At 37.4% G+C, this 26437-nt stretch overlaps 2 protein-coding genes across 4 annotated transcripts; one reads left to right on the top strand and one right to left on the bottom strand.

The window, feature by feature from the left end:
- The first annotated feature begins 13777 nt into the window (after positions 1-13777).
- Positions 13778-20609, top strand: LOC149833525 (uncharacterized). 2 transcript variants are annotated; one of them, XM_090012873.1, is made up of 7 exons: positions 13778-13860; positions 15094-15173; positions 15298-15403; positions 15529-15613; positions 16053-16136; positions 19721-19828; positions 19958-20609. In XM_090012873.1, the coding sequence occupies exons 2-7, from the start codon at positions 15148-15150 to the stop codon at positions 20398-20400; spliced, it is 852 nt and encodes a 283-aa protein (XP_089868999.1). In that variant the 5' UTR covers positions 13778-13860; positions 15094-15147; the 3' UTR covers positions 20401-20609. The 2 variants fall into 2 exon arrangements, with proteins under 2 accessions (XP_089868999.1, XP_089869000.1); XM_090012874.1 differs by lacking the exon at positions 13778-13860 and having other exon boundaries at positions 15054-15173; positions 19702-19828.
- A 794-nt stretch (positions 20610-21403) lies between these two features.
- On the bottom strand, positions 21404-25719 carry LOC149833524 (obtusifoliol 14-alpha demethylase-like). 2 transcript variants are annotated; one of them, XM_090015181.1, is made up of 3 exons: positions 25314-25719; positions 24039-24836; positions 21404-22528 (listed from the first exon to the last, which is right to left on the bottom strand). In XM_090015181.1, the coding sequence occupies exons 2-3, from the start codon at positions 24501-24503 to the stop codon at positions 21530-21532; spliced, it is 1464 nt and encodes a 487-aa protein (XP_089871307.1). In that variant the 5' UTR covers positions 24504-24836; positions 25314-25719; the 3' UTR covers positions 21404-21529. The 2 variants fall into 2 exon arrangements, with proteins under 2 accessions (XP_089871307.1, XP_089871308.1); XM_090015182.1 differs by lacking the exon at positions 25314-25719 and adding an exon at positions 24978-25118.
- Positions 25720-26437: the final 718 nt, after the last annotated feature.

The raw sequence follows: 26437 nt of genomic DNA, 5'->3' as shown, positions 1-26437 counted from the left end.
AATCAAAGGGACTTGTGATACATGTTGTGCTTCATTTATGGTGCTCTGCTTAACTTGATTGTCATGTTCTCTCATGTTTGCGATGTGGTAGAAATTGTAATGAAGGATGATTCAAATGCAAAACAAAGAACTCAAGCAAAATTTTTGTTGGATTCAATGCATACTTTTAAATTTGTATTCATCCTACATTTGATGAAAAATATCTTGAGAATCACAAATGATTTGTCATTGGTACTTCAAAGAAAAGATCACGATATCATTAACGCCATGAATCTAGCTCAAATATCAAAACAAAGGTTGCAAGCAGTGAGAGATGACAAATGAGATTCATTATTCAAAGTTGTTTTCGTATTTTGTGACATATGATATTAGTGTTCCCGATATGAATGCTATGTTTTGTGCCCATGGTCGTTCCTGACATAATACCAATGAAGTGACAAATATTCATTATTATCGTGTTGAACTATTTTATGTTGTCATCGATCTGCAACTACAAGAGTTGGATACTTATTTTACCTAAAGGAACACCGAGTTATTGCTTTGTGTATCATGCTTGAATCCAAGCAATTCCTTTGCTGCTTTTGAACAAGAAAAATTGATTCAACTTGTTGGGTTTTATCCAAATAAGTTTTTTGCCATATAAGTGATGATGTTAGAGGATCAACTTGAGACATATATCATTGATGTGTGGTATGACATTTTGCTTTTAGAAATATGAGGGATTGGTCAAGTTGCTGAAAAATAGTTAAAACGAGAAGAGATATATTATCTCCATTGGTTTACTTGTTGTTGACGTTGGCATTGATCCTACCAGTTTCATCAGCCACTACTGAGCAAGCATTTTCTGCATTGAAAATTGTGAAAAATCGATTGCAAAATCAAATGGAAATTATATGTTCATCAGCCACTCCTTTCTAATTTCTTTAATCCTCACTTAAATGTATGTTCACACATATTTTTATGTGATCTTCACAAAGCGCATAAAAACAAGTTTTGAGAACTTCTTTATGATTGTAACTTTGCAAATACTTTAGTAAAATCACATATATCTGGTACCTATGTTGTTGAAAACTGTGCAAACCGACATAGAATACATGCGATTCTTCAAGGGTATTAAAAGCAATTGTCCATACCCCAAAGCTATCTTCACATATTCTAGGGTTTCTTTGTGCCCCCCTTCTTGATTTTCTGCAAAAAAATCCATCAACTTTTTTGGCAATTATTTTCAGCCATCTTTTTTCGATGATTCATCAATTGTACTTCATCATTGAGTTTTTTAGATTCATGAACGATGGGCTTTTCAGTAAGCATATTTTTAACGAAGAGTATTTTCAGTAAGCATAATATTTTCGATGAGTTTTCTAGTAACCATTTTCTTTAAGTTGTTGTTTCTTCTCGCTTGTACCTCTCTTTATCTTTCATACTGAAAATATGCCTATAATCAATACATTGGAAAATGTAAGAAACTATAGCAATACTAGTTTATCGTGTTCTATTTTTTCAGACTCTAGTTTGACCATGTGCATTTCATATTATGATTTAACTTTACCTCATTGGATCTTGATGCGATTTTTGAAAACAATATTTTTAAATTAAGAACTGCGCACCAAATAATAATTTAAAATCTAGTTCTTGCACTCATTGTAGAGTAGCAAGTCGGATTGTCTCCACAAGGAACAAAACTTAGGAAAAATAATTCACTAAACTTCACTTTATTAATAACTTAAAAGAAAAATTTACACTATCTCTTAATTACAAGGTAACTGAAAAACAAAAGGGACAAAAATAATAAAAAGAAATATCCCTAACTAAACTCGGGGATCCTTCTGATAAAATTCAGAGAGCTTTAAGGGAATAATCTGACACGTCCACCTCAGCCCGCCCTTCTCCTTATGTTGGCACAATTATAGGGACCTGTAATATAAAAAAAACAAAAGGGAACCTACCCTATAAAGAATATATTCTAACTAAATAAGGGATGCTAATACAATTAAGGGGAACTAAATTAAAAGGAAGCAATTAAGAACTAATGTAATCAATTATTTATACTAAACTAATAACTAATCTAATAACTTAATAAGAATCAAGAAACTAATCTAATTTCAAGAAACTTATACTAACCGAATTAATCAAGAATTAAAACTACCTAATTAATCTAATTAAACAAGAAACAAGTAAATAACAAACTAACAAATCAAAATCAAAATTCTAACTCACATGTTGCTGTACGGAAATAATAATTTAACTAACCTATTTAACAAAATCTAGAACAATAAAATAAAGAACTAACCTAGGCTATTGTTCTACTTAACTACTTGATTGAATAAAAAAAAGAAGAATCGACTAAGACATTTATTTCTAATCTAATCAAATTTTAAGACAAAAAATAAAAGCTAAAACTAAACTAACAAATTAAAATAGATCTAAACTAACTAATCTAATTCTGGAGCTAATACGATTAAAATAAAATAATATTTACTATTCTAATTAATCAGAAAATGATAATTGGAATAAAATAGAAAGAATCAGCTAAACTAATCTATTCTAATTCAGCTAATTAATTTAATTACTTCTAATGCAATGAAATAAAGCTAACACTAACTAATTACTGTAAAAACAAGATTTAACCAAAATTAAAAATACTGATTAAAAACAGAATTACGATTTACCTCAATTCAGCTAATCTAGTTAATCTAATAAAAAATTGATAATTAAATAATGCTATTTTCTAATCAAATTAATGAAATCAGAGTTTTGGAATTTAAACTAACAGAATCTAACTAATAAAGAACAAGAAACTAATTTAGATCTATTCAGTTAATTAAAAATCTAATTAATTAATCTATCGAATTCAAGACAAACTAATTAGTTAATTAAAAACTATGCAACACATTAACTAACCTGATAAAATAGCAAAAACACATGAATTAATTAGGAATAAACTAACATAAAACAAAAAATTAATCAATAACTAATGAGAACTATCTACCAAAAATTAAAAAGATTCAAAAAATTGCAAAAATCTCATCGGCTACTATCAAAAACTCTAATTAATTAATTTAAAAGAATACCAAACTTAAAAGAATCTGATCTGAATTAAATTAATCTAAATCTGACCTGAACTGAATTGAAGTTAACGTGATTAAAGAATTTAATCTAATCTATATGCAACAATTTAACTAAAACAATACTACTATGCATGAAAATCAAGAAAATTGACTAAAACTAATTTAATCTATTTTGTTTTCTAAAAAAAGGGAATCAAAGAACACCAAAAAACTAAAACTGTTCAGCTCTGAGACTTAATGACCTAAACTAACCAATAAAAAAAATAAAGGACCGACCAAGACACAGACACAATTTTTGCAAAGTACCTCTAGCCGGCTAGCCTATTCGGCTAGGGTTTTGACCAAAAATGACTAAAGACTCGACAAAAACAATGTCAAGAAAACAATCAGACACTAGAATATGATTCTAGACACAAAATACTATAAAATATCCAAAACCCAAAAAAAACGAAAAAGAAAAGGGGCTAAGACTTGGGTTCATTAATAAACTAAGGGGTTAAAGACCGAAAAGTAGAGAGGGTCAGAAAGGCGCACCTCAAGGGCTGCCCGATGAATGTGGGGGTAGAAAAGAGCAGACTTGTATTTTAAATATCATGCCATGAACATCCTTTTTATTGCTGAAATCTGTTTTTGGCTACAACACGTTGGAGACTGAGCTAACAAAGAGGGAGATCAGTAGTGGAAGAAGATACCAGTCGATTGCAGGAGGATATTTCTTGGCCGCCGATCATGAAGGTAGATGGTTGTTTCCACCAAATCCAAGTTGAAAGTCTTCAACAGTGGGTACTTGCAATAAAAAGAAAACCATACAAAAAAAATATGCCAAACAATGGAGTAGAAGAAAAATAAAGATCGCAGGCGTGGAAGAACAAGGAGGAAGAAGAAGTTAGAAAGCAAAAGAGAAGCAAGGATCTAGAGAGAGGGTGGGGTGAAACCCTAGGCAAGGACAATGGAATCAGGGTTGGACGTTCCCTATATATAGAAACATATTTTACAAAATTATAAAATAAGTCTTATTTATAATTATTTATAATTTAGTACTTAAAACTTCTAAAATTTACTAAAAACCACTTGGGCCAATTCTAGAGGGACTTTTTACATTTTTTTCAATGTGAATCATGAACTTTGGATATGGAGGATGTGTGGACCAGATTTGATATCCATTTGGTATGATTTGGATCGGATCTTTATCCAGTTTGCATCGATACTGATCTGATTTCTCAGAAAATGCTTTAATTTTCTCATTTTAACTTTAATTCTGATGAAATTCGAACCGTAGCTCATTCACACATAAAACAACATAAACAAAGGTACTTAAGCTATAAAAAAACATATAAATAAATGATCTTATGATAATATGATATGCATTTCATGCATTATCAAATCTAATTCATATTCGATATGGATAATGTGTGGTGAGGAAGAGCATGATGCATGGCAGCCAAATATTAAACTTTATTCTTTTGCAATATTTTCATAGTATGTGGCTAGCGTTTCACTACCATTGACCCAAACCCTCCACTTTTATCTAGGCTTGTGACTAGCAGTTTGACACCCACCCCCACCCTTTAATGGCATAATTAGGGAGTTGAGATAAGGCTTGATATGGATGATGACATTTGCAAGGTAATCATCCCATGAAGGGATATACTCTCTTTGTTTTCTTGAAGTGGTCAAAAATCCATCATGAGCATTCTTTAGAAGAGCGAGGTACCAAGCAATTATAGATGAAAATAGAAAGTTTAACAAAAATGAAGAATATACTATGTAAAATAAATGAATAATGGAAAATGAGCATACTGTACGACAAAAATGATGCATTTTCTAAAAATTTCTATAATTTATCAAAACTACTCGATGACCAAAACCGCAAATGTTGGGTATTAAAATAATCATTTTAACCTTCACGTGTAAGGACCTCTTGAGATATGCAAATTTTCTCTATGACAAACTTTACTTTTAATTTTTTACCCAAAAATTTAAGGATTTGCATGATTGTTTTTGCCAACTACACCAAAAATCTAAAAAAATAATAATAAAGGAAAGACAAATCAATGTATTTGTAATGCCTCAACCAATTGACTTAAAAATTTTGGAATAATTTTTTCCTTTTTTTTTTAAATAAGACAGTGGAATACCAATTAGCTTATCCGGTCCAATAGTTGGACGAGTTACAAGGTAACATAGAGAGTACTCGAATAATATTTAATCATGTAAATAAATGCTCTATCCAAAGTTATAAATTCCATTAATAAAATATCAAAAGGTTTATCAGAGTTAATATAGGATCATAAGAAAAATGGTATCTCATGGCTTTTCCCGCAGCGACGTCCGCAATTACCCCGATAACTTTAACCGCTACTTGAAAAATAATAATTCAGATGGGGTCAGACTATACCCCATCTGAGTAAGAAGCATTATATCCATATAAATATGCTCAGTATGATGTGTACATATGTATATGTGCAACACATTCACATACTGATATTAAAATGTTAAAATTCATGTAATACAACCAACTCATGGTGAAAGTATTAATGAAACTATGCATCTAATACCTAATTCACAATTATATTATACCAATTGAAATATGAAGGAAAATTTTGATGAAGCTACGCACCATATGAATGACTCACATTTATATTATAACAATTGCAACTTCAAGCGTTGAGTGTACTTAGCAACCCTTAAAAGTGAATTGACTTTATGTTTCTCTTGTTAATTACCATGTGGGCACGTACTTGTATTCAATATTGTAGCGGACTGAGACCACACGGGGGTCTGTTATGCTTTTTCAGTTAATACCCTGTGTGACTAGCCATACAAATATCCAAAGGAGATGGTTTATAACTAAAAGAGTACTCCTTAATGGCAAAACTAGAATTTGGATACACCTAGGAAACTTCTGCAGAAGACTTGGATCTACCACCTAGGACGCATTGGTAGTCCTGCCCCCTAACTCCGAAGACTGGGACTGGGTGAGACGCCTCACTCTCATAAAAACGTAATTGTCCCATGTTCTGCCCTCTCTCAAGTAGAACATGGGTCTGGTAACATACACAGTCTTTCAGGTGTACCCAGAACCCTGAAAAATTGGTAATATATATCATCTTTTAGATATACCTAAAATCTCGCATTTAGGTTATAAGTGCATATATTAAATTTATATTTATTTCTTTGTGCAATTCATTGCATCACAGGGGATTTCCAAAAAAATTCTAACTCACACTTAGGGTGATCAAGTGTATGCACATTACTAACCTAGTGCCCAATAGGCACCAACGAAATTCTCAGAATTATGGCTCACATCCGAGCCAAGTACTTGAACTATTTTATACATCAATTTCTTAATTAGGGTGTATGCATTGTACCCCACCGATCATGCAACCACATGGCCTGTCTCAAGCACACCATTTGAGGAGTGTTCATGTGACATTAGAAGGGTTCTGCATAACCACAAAAATTCAATTTTTCTTTCACATAATTCATGGGCTTGCAATATCCATAACCATGAAATCATCAAAATAGTGTATTTAATACAAACATTCTATACATCGCACGTAGTCATGCGAATCATAATTTTTTTGTTGTTTGTAATAGGCATATCTCTCATGAAACATATTCAATTTAATCTAAAAAATACACAAAACTTAAGCTCTAGAGGTATAGCTCGTGATAAAATCATTGTTCTTATTTATTTGATTCGTTATCTAAGAGATACATACCATTTTTCTGAAACTGGTCTAGTTAGCGCAAACTGTACTGTTCTGCAACATGATAGAAAATGATTCTCCATTGCTAGAGACATATCTCCTAGGATACTGATCCAAATAAATAAAACAAATATTTCATTCTCAAGTACAGAAAGTGTAGATTAAGATAAAGTCCTTATTTATTTTTTATTTGTATTTTAGGAGATACTGACCCTTTTTCCAAAACAAGTTAGAAAGGAAATATCAATGCAGTCATGCAACTGGACAAAAACTAGTTCTCCATTGCGAGAGACATATCTCCCAGAATACAAACTCAAAAAAATCAATCAAATATATCAATTTGAAGATCAGAAAGTGTAGATGATGATAGACTACTCAGTTATTTTTTTCTGATTTGTATTTTAGGAGGTATCGACCATTTTTTCAAAACAGGCCAGAAAAAAATATCAATACAGTCCTGCAACTAGACAGAAACTAGACCTCTGTTGTGAGAGACATATATCTTATAATACAAACTCAAAAAAATCAATCAAATATATCAAATCAAAAATCAAAAAGTGTAGATGATGATAAACTACTCATTTATTTTTTTCTGATTTGTATTTAGGAGATACCGGCCCTTTTTCTGAAACAGGTCAAAAAGGAAATATCAGTACAGTCCTGCAACTGGAGAATAACTGGTCCCCTATTGCGAGGAACATATCTTTTAGAATACAAACTCAAAAAAATCAATCAAATATATCAAATCGAAGATCAAAAAGTATATATGATGATAGACTACTCATTTAGTTTTTTCTGATTTGTATTCTAGGAGAAACCAACCTTTTTTCCAAAATAGGTCCGAACAAAAATATCAATACAGTCCTCCAACTGGACAATAACTGGTCTTCCATTGCGAGGGACATATCTCCTACAATACAAACTCAAAAAAATCTATCAAATATATCAAATCAAAGATTAAAAAGTGTAGATGATGATAGACTACTCATTATTTTTTTTTTAATTTGTATTATAGGAGATACTGCCATTTATTTTAGACTGGTCGGTATGAATACACACAACACCGAACACAAGCATATAGATCTAAGACACCCTACCTCTTTTGATGAATCGAGACACCAAATATTCTCGTTTGGGTTGGCCAGATCTACGTCTGCACGCCTCCCTCCGATCTAGAACTCTGGTATGATTTGTAGAAGAAAATGGAAGGGAAGAGGGGATGAATGAAAGAAGGGAGGAAAAGAGATCTTGAGAGATGCGTGAGATGAGGGAGAGATACAACAAAAAATGTGAGCTATCCTTTTAGCAACTCATGATTTTCCCTTTTTAATTTGTTTTGATTGAAGGCTAAGGTTTTCAAATGATTGAAACCATCCACCCTATGGCCAAATTTTTTTGAGCTTATCATTTGATAAAGTTAGTAAAACAATAATACCTTTTTACCCCTCACTCATTCACGCCTATACTCTTGCTTCCTTATTTGATTTCTTGTTCTTATTTTTTTTCCTTTACCCTTACCATACTTTATTCTTTTCCAGCCATATACATAAACCATTCCTCAAATTGTGGAGGATGGGAGAAAAAATAGCAAATTCAACCTCCCATTCTCTTTTTACTTTTTACCCTAATTCTATCTTGAAACTTCTAGATAATAATCATGTGCTAGGTGTCACAACTTCCTCTATCTTCAAAAAAATGAATTTCCAAATGATCCAATTCCTAATTTAGTTTTTCATTTTTTTGTAAAAGGAATCGTAGCATATAAGAGCAAAAATTCATTGACAGTCTTGAATTGCTGTATTAAGAATATGGACATAAATTTATTTATGTCCAGTTCAATGACAACATATTGTTGTATTAAGTTCGATGACAGTTTGGAATTTCAATATTAAATGTGAAATTGATTTTTGTTTTATATTCAATGATAGAGTGATTTTCTGTGTTAAGTACATGACAAAAACCATTTTCTAAGTTATGTTCATTTACGGTACTCAAAGTCTACGTGTATACTTTACTTGTTTCTTTCTGTATAATGTTCAATAGCACAAATACAGTAATCAGCATGCCTTATAGGCAATAACTCCTTAAAATATTCCTAAAGACAAAACCATAACATGTGTATCTTACCTTTAATATTTTTTCTATATACCGCTCATACGAACATTTTAATACTGTATGGATGTTTTAGAGCGAAGCGATGGCAATCGCCACTATTACTCTTATGAAGATGTACCACAATATTGATGCTTAATGACTCTTGAGTATGAGTTAACCATGATTTTAGTAGAATAAACTCATACTCGAGTTGTTGTTCGGGTGAACCACGATACCATGTAAACACGGTTGTGTCCTTATATGTGATTAGAAGAAATGTGTAGTAACGAGTTTTGGAGGCACATGGGATTGTCGCGTGGTGTTACTCACAGTAACCTAAGTCAATAGGTTGGTTGTGCGCCAACTCCCACCATGAAGGAACATTGATGGCAACAAATATGTTTTGGTTTCAAGCCCCTAAGGTGGGATGTGGGATGTCAGATCAACCATGAAGGAACATTGGTTGTGTGCTAATTAGCGACAGATTAACGACAACAATTGTTTCGTCGCTAATTCTCAATACAAGAAAAACATTTTAGCGAGGGATTTAGTGAGAGAATTTTTCTGTCGCTAATTAGCGACGAAAAAATTCCCTCGCTAAATCCCTCGCTAATTTTCGATTTAAACCGAGCACGAAATTTTCCTTCTCTCCCCGTTCGAAATTTAAATCGATCGCGCTCGATTTAAACCGACTTCTTCGGAGAACGGTGACGTCAGAGAGCGCGTTGGAGAGCATGTACATGAGAGTGGAGGACGGCGACGCCGGAGGACGGTCGGCGATCGTTGGAGGACGTCGGCGCAAGTTCACGGAGAACGACGACGCTGGTTCACGGAGGATGACGGCGACGCCGGTTCACGGAGGACGGTTCATGGAGAACGGCAACGCCGGAGGATGGTCGACGATCGCTAGAGGACGTCGACGCCGGTTCACGGAGGACGACGATGCCGGTTCACGAAGGACGGCGATGCTAGTTCACGGAGGATGACGGCGATGCCGGTTCACGGAAGATGATGGCGTCGATTCATGGAGGACGCCGACGCCGGAGAGCATCGGTTCACGGAGGACGGCGACGCCGGTTCACGGAGGATGACGACGCCAGTTCACGGAGGACGGCGATGTCGGAGAGCACCGGTTCATAGAGGACGGTACAAGTCCGGCGACGAGGCAGAGCGATCATTCTGTGCAATGTCTGTCGGTGCGGTATAAGTCTGGCTTATTGCTGCCGGAATACCGCCCGACAGGGATCATTTTTTTATTTTTTTTAAAAATTTAGCGATAGATTAGCGACGAATAATGTTTGTCTCTAATCTGTCATAAATTAGCGACAGAATTAACGACAAATAAGTTTTTCCGCTAATTAGCGAGCAAAAATTCGCGATGGCCTCTATTCATCGCTAATCTGTCGCTAAACAGTTTAGCGATGGCTTAGCGATGGATTAACAATGGATATAAGCCGTCGCTAATCCATGATTTTCTTGTAGTGAGATGTGATAACTTAAAAATGACGTGTTGCACATTGGTCTGCGTTTTATGCGAACTTTACGTGGAATGCTTTACTTAAGTCAGGTGTACATCCACATAAGTTCCAAAGTTGTTATTACTTATATAAATATGGTTTATGGATCGTGCTTTGATGTTGATAGAATATATCATGAAATACTTGACTTTAGTGACCTGTACATTTATCCATTGTTAAATGGTTATTAGTTCTATCTAAACATGTTGCACATATATTTGTACACATGACACAGTGCACATTCATATGGATATTATGCTTCTTACTCAGACGTGGTAGTCTGACTCTTTCTGAATTAATATTTTCAAGAAAACAGTATGACGAGCTATTGCGGTCGTCGCTGCGGATAGTGCCATGTGACCATATCTTCTTCGGATGTCTTGAGGATTTATGACTTGTAATAAATCTTCAAGTTGTAAATGATAACTTGTAGTATTTCAATGCAAGAATTTATTTTTCTTAAATGCTTTGAATATGTGCTATTACTTGTAACCCGCCCAAATAATTTGACTAAGGATTTAATAAAGCTTTTCCGCTGTTGTTTAGAAAAAAAAAATTTATTCCAAAATTTTAAAGGTAAATAATTGGGACGTTACACACACAATTTTTTTTATGAACCTCATGAAGTCCGCATAACATATATGTGAACTTTCTCTTCCTTGCAAAAAATATATTTGAACCTCATCATCCTCATAAAAAATATATGTGAACCTCATCGTCCTCGATTCAATATGGAAAAGCTTGAGAGTCTCTATTTTAAAGAAGCTTGTTGATCACATTCAAAATCTTGAAAGTCCAAAAGATGTATGAGATACTCTTAAAAGTTATTTAAAAAAATTGTTTATTTTTAATTATTAAAAAATAAATTGGCAAACTTGAAGCAAAGCAACATGAGTGCTTCTTCTTTCTTTTTTAAAGTGAAGAATATATGTTATAAAATTAATAGTTTTGGTCCTAATAAGACTATTAATGAGACTCGAATGTGTAGGCAAATTTTTTGTGGTCTCAAGAGTAAATATTTGTCATTTGTTACTTATCTACAAGGTTGAATTGGTTTAATTGAAAAATCTTTTAATAAATCAAGAGACTTTGGCAAAACAAATTGCAAATGCATTTATACATGACAAGACAAAAGATACATTATTATCTAAAAAATATAACTTGTATCCATCTTGGAAGAAGAAAGAGTTTTCTCAAAATAAAGAAGAAAAGAAAAATGATGAAAATTCCAATCACAGGCCACCGAAAGTGACATGCTTCTAATGTGGTAAAAATTGTCATATAAAGTAAGAGTGTAGAGTTAAATTGAAATAAAGTAATGCAAGCACAAGTAGAAATGAAACAAAATGGTGTGTTCTTTGTATAGAATGAATAAGGACTAATGAACATACTTTTTGTTTCAATTGATTAATAATTGGATCATAAATTTCAGTTGCTCTCATCGTCTAACCAGAGACAAATCCAAGTTTTCAGAACTCCACAATCATGGAAAAAATGTTGTTCTGGTGAAAAGAACAGTGTGCTTCTCAAGAATGTCTACCATGTTTTCAAAATGACCAATAATTTGGTTTCGTTTTCTCAACTTTTAGAATCGAGAAGGTACCTTTTCTTTGGCCCAAATGATGTAAAAGTCTTAGAGAATGTTAAATCATTTGATGTAGATGTTATATTTCAAGGCAAGAAGGTAAAATCCTTTTATTTTCTTTTGGCAAGTGATGTTTATCTGAATAAGACAAACAAAAATGATAATGCTAGCTTCTGGCATGCTAGGCTAGGTCACGTAGGTTTTGATAAAATTAAAGGTGATTGTTTTCAAAATTTTATTAAGGGGCTTCCAACATCAATGATTTTTCATTTCCCCCAATGTCTTTTTTTATGAATCTCATTTTCCCTATAGTAATGACTTTACCAAGCAAGTTCTTGCACAAAATGCTCCTACGTTACCTATTGTTATACCCTCTCCTACCCATAGTGCTCCTTTCAACCAACATCCTAATCCCATATTGCCTCCACCACCATTACATTCTAGATCCTCCAACCATCCCCTTATGAGTCATTCCATTTCCCCTCTCCTTTGACCTTAAACTCAGTCTTAGGTCAAAACTTTGCTGTTAATCTCGAATCCTTACCTCTACAACCAAATCCTCCCACTCGAGCACATATGATGGTGACCCAATTCCAAGATAGCACATTAAAGCCTCCAGTCTTCTTGTCAACCAAATATCCTCCTCCCATTACTTTGTTGACCAAGTATATATATCCATGTTTGGGAACCCTCATCCTTTACACAAGCCAACAAGGATCCCAATTGGTGGGTGGCTATGGCTACAAAATTTGATGCACTTATTTGAAATGGAACTTGAGCCCTAATTTTACCAAACTCGTCTCAAAATGTCATCGGTTGTAAGTAGATCCACAAAACAAAGTTAAACGAAGGGTTGATGGGTACAAGGCACGCAAAGTAGCCAAAGGCTATATAACCAACAGGAAGGAATTTACTTTTTTGATACATTTAGTCCAATGGTTGAACCATTTATTATTGTGTCAAACAAATGGCCCATCAAACAACTGGATGTCAACCAATACTTTCTTTCATGATATGATTTCAGAAGAAGTTTTTATGAGAAAACCTCAAGGGTTTATTGATGATTTTCTAGACATGATTGCAAACTAATCAAGGCTTTAAATGATTTAAAGCATGCACCCCGTGCTTGGTTCCAGATATGGAGCTCCTTCCTAGCTCTTTAGGTTTCACTGCTTCAAAAACTAATGCTTCGTTCTTTTTATTGATGAACACTTCTGATTTATGTTCTTATATATGTTGACAACATTATTGTCACTACAAATTCTCCAAAACAAATAGATGAGCTAATCAAGCAACTTGGGTCTTAGTTTGCGACATTGGCTCTTTACGTTACTCTTCTTAGGCATTGAAGCAAAATTCACTTCCGCTGGGCTGATTTTATCCCATAAAAAGTATATTATGGACCTTCTATCTTGCACCAACATGTTCGGCGGTGACCTTAACGTCTCGAATCTAATGCATCTCGGTTCCATACCATCGATTCGGAATTCACGCCGCCATAAAAAAAGGCCCACGGCGTCAACGAGTAGTTTAAATTTTTGGCGCACAGATGGCGATCGATCGCCCCGGGTCGTTTCTTCCGTCTCTCCAGTGGTGGTGGCGGTGCAGGAAATCGGTGCGCTAAAAAGCGAAGCATGGAAAACCCTCGAGACCCAGGGCGTCAATTCTGTGTTGCGTCGTAATTCTCGATCTGGTTCAGAGAAGGCTTCTTCCGACGACGATGACGGTTCCGTGAACGAGGAGGATCCCGACGACCTTTCGTCCGAGCTCCTGAACTTAGCGAGCCGCGCTCAAACCCTAATCACCGAACGCCTCCTCTTGTCCCGATCGATGCCTCCGGAGTTCTCTGATCGCCGCTTCCAACCGGTTTTGTTCGATCTCAAGTAAGAATTTAAATCGATCATTGATCCGTGACGAAATCCGCTGGAGTTTCTCCTTTCTTGATCCTTCATTGGTTTACAAACTTATTTGACGACTGAACGGTGAAACTTACGTGAGCTGAATCGCTCTTTATTCCTAGAAACTTTGTAATTCAAGCAATCTTGCCCTGATCGGTTGGTTTTACACATAATCTTCTATCCAGGGTTTTGTTTTGCGTATTGCTCGAGTAAAATGGCTAGAAGTTCGGTATTTTTTAATGAGTTTGAAATACGGTTGAGTAAAGTTTTATTCCTTTCCAATTGGCACGTATTTCCCTCTCGATTCCCTCGTTCCATATTGAAGTACAAAACTAGAAGTGCTAATAAATGACGAAATGCATGCAACTTTTACCTTGTTTGATGTGGAGTTATTGTTCTAATTTGACTTCTTTTACTTGCTTGCTTTAAAAAATGAATCTCTGTATGCGGGTTTGTCTTTCATATAATTTGGCCAAATTTTGTATCGTATGACTATTTAATTTCTTCGTCTTATTTACTATCTAATTCCATTCCCCTCAACCCGGCTCTGTCTTGAACGGAGAAGCTTAAAAATGCAAACAGATGAGGAAATTTATGCGCGTTCCACCTTTTCTGTTAGCATTTTCTAATGAAGTATTTTGGGTGGGAATCTGACCCATCGGGGTCGCACCCAAACCCACCTAAATAACCTTGCTTGGGTTCAGGTTATGCCAGGCCAAGAAAATAATATCTAAAAAGCCAACTTGTATACATAACTTTATATTTACTAAAACTTCATATAGAATGCTCGGGTTAAGCTGGGTCAGGAAAAAAAATCATAACCCAAAGCCGACTCACATATTACGCGGGTATAGTTCGGTTTGACATTTTTTATACCCGTAACGAGTACTAGTATTCGGGTCGGATCTGGTACCCGTTGACAGACCTACGGCGGTCCGGGCATCAACCCGAGCAGGCCACAAACATCAGTTTTCCAGTTTGCCCTCTTCGAACCGTCAAAAGCACGTTAGATTTCCAAACTCTCTCTCTCCAAACAAGTTTTAGGTATTGCCCTCGACTCTATGAAAGCTTTTTTACAACGTGGAACTTAGATAACATATGTCCGGAGTTTGGTGCGGCACGGTTGCACCTATTTGTGGCTTTCTTTTTAGCTTTTTCGTTTCCCTCACTTCCCTCTTCTTTTAGTGATGATGATGGTTGATGCTGTTCTTCATGCAGAATTGGAGATTTAGTAAGGTGGAAAGCTCATCTCTTTTAAGATAGTGAGAGATTATGGAGGTAGATGCATCCAAGGAGGGGTATGCGTATTTGCTTTTCGTTTTTCCTCTTCAAAAAAATGTGGGTTTCATGTGCTTTTGTTTACTTCACTGTGTATCGCTGCTAACGCAAAATGGGATTTATTTCTTTGGGGATGTGTTGAAGTTACGAACCTCCACCTGAATTTAAAGAAGTGGATCAGGACCCTCTTCTCGGAATCTCTTTGACTGATTCGACTGAGCTTTGGCTGATTCAGCTGCCTCCCAACCAAGTATTTCTTTTGTATTAGAATGTCTTTTGTTCCTTTATTGTTTCTTTGGGCCTCTTCCTGACGATTGGGTTTCAAATTTGTGGGTTTTGCAAATTGGTGCTTATTCATTTATTGGTCTGATTTAGTTTAAGCCGGCTGATTTTGATGGGAAGGAGGTGGAGCTTAAGCTGCGCCGAGATGGGCGTTTGGGGAGTTTGGAGAATTCAGCCGGTAAGATGGAAGCCGCACCCAATTGAGTTTCTTGGTTGTTTCTCTCTGACGGTGTGAATATTTGCAATTATTCAATGGTGTTACCTGTGTTGAATGTAGCGTTTAAAGCGTGGAGGAGTGGAGTATGGTCTGGGTTTCGTTTGTTTGGATATGGGACGATTTTTCATGTTTCATTGAACAATAGAACCGTAGGATCAACGAATTGGGGTCTGCCATGATGCTTTTCCCAACACGAAGAATGAAGGAGATAGCTATTCAGCTTTTTTTTCATTTCTAATTCATTAAATGAATCATGAGAAGAATGCAATGCATTGATTTCCTTGTGTTTGTTTTTTCGAGTTTGAACAGGGTATTACTTTTTCAGTTTTTCTTTAACTAGATATTCGAACTTAGCTGACAGAGGATGCGATTGTTGTTTTATTGCACTGTTGAGCGGCAGGTAAATCCTTTGACATCGTCAGCAATGCAAGTCATGAACCAAATGCTACAGTTGTTCTGGCAGGCTCATCGGCATCAAAAGTTGGTTTGTGACTACTCCATTGGCACCATTTTTCACTGTTCCCAATTGAATGACAAATGGGTTTGGTTGTTGTGTTGTCGTCGTCGTCGTCATATGGTCAGTTTCAATGGATTGGATATCTGAAAGCATAACACCATCATGAATGCAATATGCTCGCTGTCGTATGATGTATTTCGTCCTCTGTATTTCACCATATGCAGAGATTTAAATGATATTGCATAGTGGTTGTTAAATGGCTTATTGCACTTAAAGCGAAGTTGGAACAGAACAAATTATTTTGAGGGCACCATGGTGTCACTTTACTTGTTATCACATCTTGATTTTCATTGATATATTCTGCCTGGAAAGTTAGCCATATGTGATTCTGTATTTAGAGTTTCATGTCTCAAAAAACTGTATGAGTTTTCCGGTTGCTTTTTGAGCAGTTAACCATTTTCATTAGATGGTGTGATGCATCATTCATGATAATATCAAACATTACCCATTTGCTTTTAGTCCCCTCACCTTGAGCTTTTGATGTTGATAATCCCAGTGCAATTATGAACACGAGGTTTTTGTAAAGCCAGAACAGCGGGACACGGCTGCACATTTTTTTTGTGTATAGTCTAAAGCAATAATGCATGAATATCATCTTACTGCAAATTCTTGAACAACAATTGAAAATCATTATAGAGATAAAACTAAGTTGGAATTCGAAATGTGATGTAAGAAACAACAATTTTTAAAAAGATGCATAGAACTAAATATAAAAAGATCACTAAAAGAAACAAAGATAAAGTTCAGGGCATGCAGTTGACATATCCAACACATGTTTGACTGTGTCCATATAGTGTCATTCCTTATTGACATGGGTCACACATGTTAAGTGAAGTATCTGTGTGTTTGCTGATGGATTTGTTCTCTTGCTTGAGTACTCTGCATTATATGTATGGTCATAGTTACCGGAACCCTGATTCCTGTTCATTGGGAATCTTGATTCTTGGTCATGGGAATCCCGATTCCAAGTCATGACACTATTTGAATGTTAGAATTTTCTGTAAAATTAGTGTTACAAGTATGATACTAATCATACTATTTGGATGTAGTATTTCTTTTGCAAATTTTGAGATAATATGAAGATTTTGTGTTATTGCTTCATAAGTTTGTCTTTTAGACGAAAAAATCAATGATTTTCCTAGATTTGTGATAAATTATGCATAAATTATTACACAAATTCTTTATTATTTCAATTTTTATTGTCCAAAGTAACCTTATTAAGATGTTGCTTTTTTAATATTTTGTACTTTTGTTGTATTTATGTTTGTGTGTTATTCTCTTAAAGTGATGTAGAAATATTCTAATAGAATGAAATAGTTCTTGATAGTGATCTTCCTTTCATTAAAGTTTTCTTCTTATCTCCATCAAGTTATCAGTATTTCATGTTGTTTTGCATATTGCTTCCTAAACAATTCTTCATACTACCTCTTACTCACTATCTACTTTCTTACAAACAACAACAACTACGCCTTCATCCCAAAACAATTGGGGTCGGCGATATGAACCAACAAAGAAAATCATTCTGGGTCTTCCACATGAATCCTTCTCCTCCAATCATTTCTATCCAATGCCATGTCCTCGGTGAGGTTCAAAGCACTCATATTTTTTCCTATCATCTCCATCCAAGTCTTCCTAGGCCTACCCCGACCTCTTTTAACTAATATATTTTCTCATTTCTCCATCCTTCTAACTGGAGCATCAATAGACCTTCGCCGAATATGCCCAAACCACCGTAAACGATTCTCTCTCATCTTATTTTCAATGGGTGCAACGCCTACCTTCTTACGTATCTCCTCGTTCCGAATCTTATCTTTTATTGTATTTCCACACATCCATCTAAGCATACGCATCTCAGCTACACTCATTTTTTGAATATGATGTCTCTTGGCAGCCCAAGATTCCGTACCATATAGTAAAGTGGGCCTAATAGTCGTCCTATAAAACTTTCCCTTCAACCGCAATGAATTCTACGATCACACAACACTCCAGTTGCACTTTTCCATTTCATCCACCCAACCTTTATCCTATGATTTACATCTCCATCAATTTCTCCATACTTTTGAATGATAGATCCCAAATACTTGAAACAATCATCCATTGATATTTCTTGCTCACCAAGCTTCACTACACTCCCATCACTACTTCGTTGCTTACTAAACCGACATTCCATATATTTTGTCTTATGCTTACTCAACTTAAAACCTCTTGCTTCCACTATCTACTTTCTGAATCCTCTAAAAATTTGAAATGACCTATTCACAATTATGTTTCCTGTACTGCTTCCCGTTTTTTATTCCCACTCTGGTAATTATGTGCATGGGCAACTCTCAACTATTCATATGTGAGGCGACATGAGCCCTCACACTTAATCTCAAACCTGAACAACTACGAGTAAAAAATATACATAAATACATAAAAACAGGTAGACATAAGGCGAGCTACATTTGTTTTCTGCCAGTGTATGCTTTTGGAGCTTGTTCTGGTTCTGTAACACCACCCCATAAATTTCTGTTTATAGAAACATGGTATTGCACAAACGAGAGCATGCCTCTGCTTCTAAACGAAAGGATTCTCGAAAGGATTCTCTTTCTTTGCCAACAGAAGAAACTCTATACATCTGTTGTAAGCACTGATTGAGGAATTGTACTTGACAGATGCAAAAACCCGAATTTTATTATCTTGGACACCAAGAAAGACTACAGCCAAGATGAAATGATCATGCTTTTGGTTGCAAGATAGGGTCTAAATGACCTTATGGTCGTAGATAAATATGGCTTAATGGTTACTAAATGGAGAAAAAGGAGAACAATAATGCTGTTTTGGAGGACCCAGCACTAGGATATCATCATGGTATATATGGCCGGCCACCTAGTTATGGGGCTATAATATACAGGCTTCATACATGCCATATTATACAATCTAAATGATGAATTTATTTCATTGCTTCAATCTTTTTTAAAGTGAATTTAATCGTTTTCTTTTTAGAACTTGGAGTAATTTTGCTGCCATCTTTTCTTCATCATACTTTCAACTTGAGGCCACATCATGTAGTAATTTTCAGGTGGCATTTCTTGGGGGCCATGTTTTTGCTTAGGATATTGTAGGTAGAGCAAAACATTAATTTAGATTTGTTGACTTGGTTCTTCATTTGCTAGAATCTTGGAAGGAAGGCATATATTATTTGTAAAGGATCACATTGAATTTTGTCCTTGTTCTGTCCTCTTCTTTGTGGTTATTGAGAGAACCTCTCTTTGTGGGTGGAGATATGGCCTTACCTCAGTATGCACGTTGTTTCTGGATGCCTGGCTGAGGTTTAATATATTCCTCGTTGTTGGTTCTTGATATAGATCAGGCCTCCCTATTAGACAATGTCCTCCTGATCTGACAAAAAGGAGGAAAGAAAAAAGTGCACAAACTACTCCTTTTTGTGACTTTTGCAATTGATGTTTAATTTCTCTCCTCTCTCTCTCTCTACTCCTTTTTGTGACTTTTGCAATTGGTGTTTAAACTCTCTCTCTCTCTCTCTCTTCAGCACTTTCTCATTGTTGCAGTTGGAAAGATTTCACGCCGAGTTAGTTTAGTAAGTTATGAAGTGGAAGCTGACTCTCTTCTCAAAGCACATGCTAGGCACCCAAGCTTGATGAGCCGGGGTTCTGATGGTAAATGGATCATTTTGTACTTATTTGTCGTTAACTTGTAATGTTCATCCTTGCAGATTTTGAATAGATAGTTCAGTTACTTTGCTTGCTATACTTACTGCTAATTCTTTTGCCTTCAATTAAATTTAGGGACCCCAAGCTCTTTGAACAGAACACGTTCTCATGGAAGTGCAGCCCTCACACACAACAGCAGACAAAGAAGCTCACAGGGGATAAGCGGAACATCATTTGAAGGTGGGGAGGCATCACAACCTCCAAAGCAAAAGCATGTTGATCATTCGCCCTCGTCCCAATACTCAAAGCGCACCAGGGATACTCGGAGCTCTGGTTCTCTGCTGGGAAGAGCATCTGTCACCAGTAATCAGAGAAGCTCGCAGGGAATAAGTGAAACATCATTTGAAGGTGGGGAGGCATCACAGCCTCCAAAGCAAAGGCATGCCGACCATTCACCCTCTTCCCAAGTCTCAAAGCGCGCGAGAGATGTGAGGGAAAGTTTGAGCTCTGATTCTCTGCTGGGATCTGAGTCTCGCTCTAAACAGAAGTCTAAAAGCAAAGTGAAATTGGAAGAGTAGGCCCTCTTTGATTTTTGGTTCCGAATTTGATCCATTTTACTGTCGTCTACTGTGAGGGATGTATTGAATTATGGCGTATTTCAGCAGGACTTGAATTTGGCCAAAATTTTGTCGGGTAAAGAAAAAAGAGTAAAGAAAACAAGGTTATCTTTCTGAACAGTTGGGAACTTGCGATTGCGAAATAACACAAAACATGGTGGTATAGTTTGTTAAAATTTTGACATCCTTGATGGTTTGGCCCCTCTATTCACTACTACTACTATTTCCTTTAGACTTGTAGTTTTCCACTTTAGATAAATTCCCGGGTTTTCTTGATAACCTATATCATGATTTTCTGTTAAACAAATGAATGAATGATTGCCCAGCTTGTCACACCATTGTATAGTTCTTTCTTTTTGTAGTGGTCTAACCGATAGCGTCGTAGATGTGTGTTCAAATATGCGTGTTGAATGATTCTACGAATGTCAGTTGGAGACTCAGAGGGCAGCATTATTGTTCAATCACGCCAAATTTTTAAAAAGTGTGATTTTTGATAAAAACAATCCTTTACCTAAACGGTGGAGGAATTTTTTCAATCAAAATTTCTTTTTGATGAAGGCAACCGTTCACCCACAACACGTTTCATCTCATGGGCTGTCACAAGAGCTTCCTCCATCTTCATCTTCTCACCCACTACCATTCTAAGTCTCTCTCCGGTTGACTACCTCTCTCTTTCTATCTCTAAGAGGGGCCTGATCGACCCTTCCTCTCATTTTTTCACATTTTTCATTCTGTTTTTTTTTTCATGCTACACAAACAAGTGAAATTTTTTCATTTATAGGCAAAATTTTCTATTCTTGTGAAAAGTTTTCTTGCTTCCAAAGATGCCTTAAAAACCACTCACGATACCAACATGGAGGCTCGAGCAACCAGGTGAATTAAATTGGCCCATTGAGGCTAGCATCAATGTAGTTAAAGCTCAATCAGTAGGTTAAAGTGAAACCTAAAACCCCAGCCACAGAACGATCTTGATGCACAGAAACAGAACAATTACCCTCATAAAGGAGAGAAGCAAACGAGATACAGTCTTAACATCCAGAAACCAAAAGATCACAACTTTTGCTTAATAGGCAACCGTTCCCCCCAAACTTCAATCAACAGAGAGACGTCGCCGTTTGTACCGCACCATCACCTTCCCCTTCACACCCACAACCATAGCGTTCCAGTCGATCTCTGGGAAAGGAGACACCAGCTCCATCTCAAAATTCCTCAGCAGGTGACTCCAAATAGCTTTGATCTGCAGGTATGCAAATGGCTCCCCGAGACAACCGTGCCTACCACCGCCGAACGAGATGTACGAAAATGCACCAGCCACCTTATCCTCTTCCCTCCCAACTGCAAACCTGTCCGGGTCATAACGGTCAGGGTCCCGATAGATATGGGGTAACCTGTTAGCAAACGCGGGCGATGTAGCTACAATATGGCCCTTTGGAATATCATACTCCTTCCCTTCCCGCGTCGTCACCGAGAAGTCCGCGTGTGAGCTTCGCATGAGCATGATCAGTGGTGGATGCAGTCTCAATGCTTCTTTTATGCATCGGTAAAGCACGTCCATTTCGGAGAGTATGTCATGGTCAATCTGTTCGCCATGCTTTTTCAGTAAGCTCTTCTGCTCGTCCACAACGGCAGAGAGATATTCCTCATTGCAGAGAAGGTATGCTCCAGTCCAGGTTGAGGTGATAGAGCTAGTGTGCTGCCCGGCAAAGAGAGCAGCAATTAGAAGGCCTGTTATCTCAGTATTTGTGGTTGGCCTACCATCTTTGTACTTGGAGTCGATGAAGCTCTGCAACATGTTGTTCTCGGTTCTGCCTGCAGTTTTGCGGGAAGAGATGATACTGGCAAAGATCTCAGCAAGCCTCTTCCTAGCACGGTCCCTACGGCGGTGGGCAGTGATTGGGAGGTAAGGTAGGATGACACTGATAGGGAGCATGCCATTGTCGAGGTCATGGAACAGGCCAGAGACATCATCAAATAACTTATCCCTCACTTCCCTACCAAGAAGGCATCTGCTTGCAGTCAGGATAATGAGGTGTTCAAGCTCATATTTTAAATCGACAAGACCTTCATTACCCCATTTTGAGAAGTAGTCCTGCACAAATGAAATGCACAAAAATATTCAGTCACAAGTAAAATACCATAAACAATTAAGAACCAAAAGGAAAAAATTACTGGGAACATGTAAACTGTTAATTCATATTGTAGGTAGAGATCTTACACAATCAATGCATTAGAAGGTTTGTACGGGCATGGTGAGGGTATCCGACACTTTAACTAGCTTTCCATAAAAAAATATTCTGACACTTATGTCCTGTAGTACAGCAGTCACTAGCCACGCTAGGATTTGTGCAAACCCAAGATATTCTAGAAACCGGGCAACTAACATTAAGAGCCTCTTCGATAGATTTCTTAAAAGGGTCATCATGGATGTGGACCAAGCAAGCTTAACCATCCTGCATCAGCTTCTTTTCCCCAGTTACAATTTTCAAGGGGTTAATGTTAGTTTTTTCATTTTCAGGCAAGTGGGTGGGCAGACGTCTTCATCAATAAAGAGAGTAGAGCAGCAAAAGTAGACAGTGCATAACAGCTAGCCCGTGGAAACTGTTCCATACCATGGATGAGTTGCTAATGACAGATAGCATCAGGTGGCCTACAAATAATTGATCTAAGGAATCGTAACAAGTTTCACACAAGGACAATAAATAAAATTCCCAAGCACAGTTTCTTTTTTTCTTAATAGCAATTTGGCCTGGGACAAACTAAATCCCACAACCACAGTTTTTTTAATAGCAATTTAGCCTGGCACAAGCTAAATCCTACAACTTTCTCATACACTTAATATCGACCCCTAGGGAACCTTATTTTATCCTACCAAGTGATCCCTCCAGAGAAAGCAACTAGCTTGCCTACTTAATCACAAGAAAATTTACATGGAATCCGACAATATTAAGGCAGCGGAAGCAATAAACAACACAAAGGATATCTTTACTGAAAAATTAAACAAGACGTTTATTTAACCTAATTCATCTGCAAACATTACAGACCAACGTCGAAACACACACTGAAACTAAACATGCGTTCATGAGTACATGACTAACAACATCACGAAGAAGAAACAACTAAAGCATCCGAGGAAATCCCTTTCAGGATTTGGAGGCATACAGCAACCGGAAACCATAGTGTCATTCCCCTTGCTTCGCGAAGGCTATACCTTCCTTTGAAGCTATGCAAAATGCCGGAAAGGGATACGACTGAAGGGCGCATGTTTCACTGCGCACATCCTCTAAACAATCAGCTAGTTCACTTCCGGATCAGAAATGTTACCCAGAAAAACACAGCCCCCTATTCTCAAATTTGGGTCATACAACAAAATGGCATCATGTATAAGATCTTTCTAACCAAGAAAGCCAACGTGCAACAAAGTGACAGTCAGGACTCAGGGCTCACAAAATGTGGATGGGCACAATGGACAAACCAAAATGGAATATAAAGAACCAAGAGAATTGCATAAACACCACCAGAAACCATAGATAATGTATCACAGAAGAAAAGCAAAACGAAGAAGAACACGAAAACGAAGATAAACGAATACAAAGTAATACCTCTGCTTCCACAACCATCTGATCCACATAGCCTTTCAGCTTATTCACCCTCAGAGCTTCTGTGAAGAACCTAAATTGTTCCTGCCTCACTGAATAATCCACATCAAAGACCACGCCAGGCCCAAACGTAGGCACATTGAACTGGTACACCTCTTGCTGGCTAAGATCCGTCTCTACCGCCTTAAAAAAGTGAGCAGACACTTCATGACCGATCAGAAACGTGACCTTTTTGTTCAAGAGATTGACGGTGAAGACACTGCCGAGCTTCTTATACTCTTCCCGGATCATCACAACCGGTCCTTTCATGAATCTCAGGAGTCCTCCAACAAAAGGAACCGCCTGAACCGTAGGAGGAGTCCTCTTCTTAGATCCGGAGAAGAGAAAAGCAGACAGAAACTTCGCCGATACAACCGTCGCCAGAACCAGCAATCCGACATAGTAGTAGTTACTCTCTTTCAAGTCCATCTCGTATAGAAGGCAAACTCCAGGAATCCGAGAAAGAATAGGGCAAAAGAACAGAGAACGATGGAATACAGACTAACACCGCGACATTATCAATAGTTCACGAGATTTTGAAGGAAAATTACAGAAATCGGAAGCAAAAAAACTCAAAATTAAGATTTTTTTCCACCGATCCAGCCAAGGTAACAGAAAAAAACCTAAAATAGTTAAAATCGAGGAATATTTAAATAAGAAAGTGGAGAAATCTCTGTTTTATCAATTCTTAACTACAGCAAAGGGAGAGAAAACGTTCAAAAGAGGAACGACTTCCCAGAAGACGAGAGCTTGCCCCAAAATCTGCAGAAAAACACAGAAAAATGCTCGATTTAGAGAGCTTTCAACTAAGACCATCAAGGAAACACCGGAAGCTGTCGCAGATTTTCAGCATATCCGGTCTACACACGAAAAATGCATAAAAAAACAAATTTTGGCTCTTACGCTCGGGCTCTCGCATGAAAAGACACGAACTAGACATCAAATCATAACCGTAAGCCAATAGATCGAGCAAAACTCGATCCGGAAGAAGAAAGAGGAGAAAAACACCATAAGTTATTGCAGATTTTTCAGCTGATCTAGTTTATACACGAAAAATGCATAAACAACGCAAATTTCGGCTTTTTCACTCAGCCACTCGTATAAAAAGACAAAAAACTAGCCATCAAATCAGAACCGTAAGCCAAGAGATCGAGCAAACCTGATCCAGAAGACTAAAGAAGAAAAAACACGAGGAATGGAGAAGAAGAGGAAGAAGGAAAAGGAAAGACGAGATCTTACGGCAGGGAGCCTCTCCCGAGCGGGAAATCTACGACGAGTAGAAGAAGGGTGTGGCGAAGTGCAGGCGAACTCGGAACACGCTATCGAAGGCCGTTCCGCTCATGCGCGCAACATCCGGCGTTGGCTGAACGATCTCTTTCCTCCCTCCCTCCTCTCGCCAAGTTGCCAACGCACAAGCCCCTTACTTATAAGCATGCATACGCGTAGAACCTCTCTCTCTATCTCTCTCTGCTCCCCCTCTTTCTCTGCCTGCCACAGTCTGTCGGTTCTCCAAGTTGCGCGCACAAACAACGAGCGAAATCGTAAAGAAAGGGATCGTAACGGTGGGCGGGACGACGGAAAGAGGAAGATTACCGCTTTCTGATACTTCTGGCGAAAATGGCCAAACTATCTGGAGGGCTCCCCTTTTTTAAATCGCTAGCGCGCTGTCTGCTTTATATTAATTATTGAGAATCAAATTGGATTTTTTTTTTATGTATTTATCTGATCCGTTCGCATCCTTAGCTTCGAATTCGATTGTAGAATATTCTGAAAACCGTGCTACAGTTGATTAATGCCAGATTAGTACCTTTAATTTTGTCTATTATTCTCTTTACCCTTTGGGTGAGAGATAATGACTGAATCGTAGTATTCTTAGTCGTGCTGGCTATGCCTACGGTCACTTTCTGACGGTGTAAATAGGGGTGGCAATTTCTGACACGACCCGCCAACCCGCCTCTTAGGCGGGTTCGGGTTGGGCTTAAGCCAACCCGTTTAATAAACGGGTCGACCCGCGTAACCCATTTATTAAACAGGTCGGGTTGGGGGTATGCCAACCCGCCAACCTGGCTAACCCGTTTAATAAACAGGTTAGGCAGGTGGGTCAACCCGCCAACCCGTATGCCCGACCCGTCAACCCGCCAACCCGACCTGCCTACCTGCCAACCCGATCCGTGGACCCGCCAACCTGACCCGCGAACCTGAAAACCCGTTTACCCGACCCAACCCATTTATTAAATGGGTTGGCGGGTCGTGTCGGGTTACCCGTTTATTAAACGGGTCGGGTTCGTGTTTGCCACAGCCGACCCGTTTAATAAACGGGTCAGGTTCGGGTTGAGGTATGCTGACATGCCAACCCGACCCGC

This window comes from Nuphar pumila, chromosome 7 (assembly GCF_984573655.1).
Source record: "Nuphar pumila chromosome 7, dmNupPumi1.hap1.1, whole genome shotgun sequence".
NCBI classification, from domain to species: Eukaryota; Viridiplantae; Streptophyta; class Magnoliopsida; order Nymphaeales; family Nymphaeaceae; genus Nuphar; species Nuphar pumila.
The sequence above is the reverse complement of the archived record's forward strand: the minus strand, read 5'-3'. Positions and strand labels throughout refer to the sequence as shown.

What these genes read in the sequence shown, in the direction of transcription:
- LOC149833525 (XM_090012873.1), top strand. Translation starts at nt 15,148, where the DNA reads ATGGAGGTAGATGCATCCAAGGAGGG. An exon ending in GTAGATGCATCCAAGGAGGG is followed by an intron (nt 15,174 to 15,297) that starts GTATGCGTATTT and finishes GATGTGTTGAAG; the next exon opens with TTACGAACCTCCACCTGAAT. An exon ending in GAGTTTGGAGAATTCAGCCG is followed by an intron (nt 15,614 to 16,052) that starts GTAAGATGGAAG and finishes GTTGAGCGGCAG; the next exon opens with GTAAATCCTTTGACATCGTC.
- LOC149833524 (XM_090015181.1), bottom strand. Translation starts at nt 24,503, where the DNA reads ATGGACTTGAAAGAGAGTAACTACTACTATGTCGGATTGCTGGTTCTG. An exon ending in AGATGGTTGTGGAAGCAGAG is followed by an intron (nt 22,529 to 24,038) that starts GTATTACTTTGT and finishes TCATTTGTGCAG; the next exon opens with GACTACTTCTCAAAATGGGG.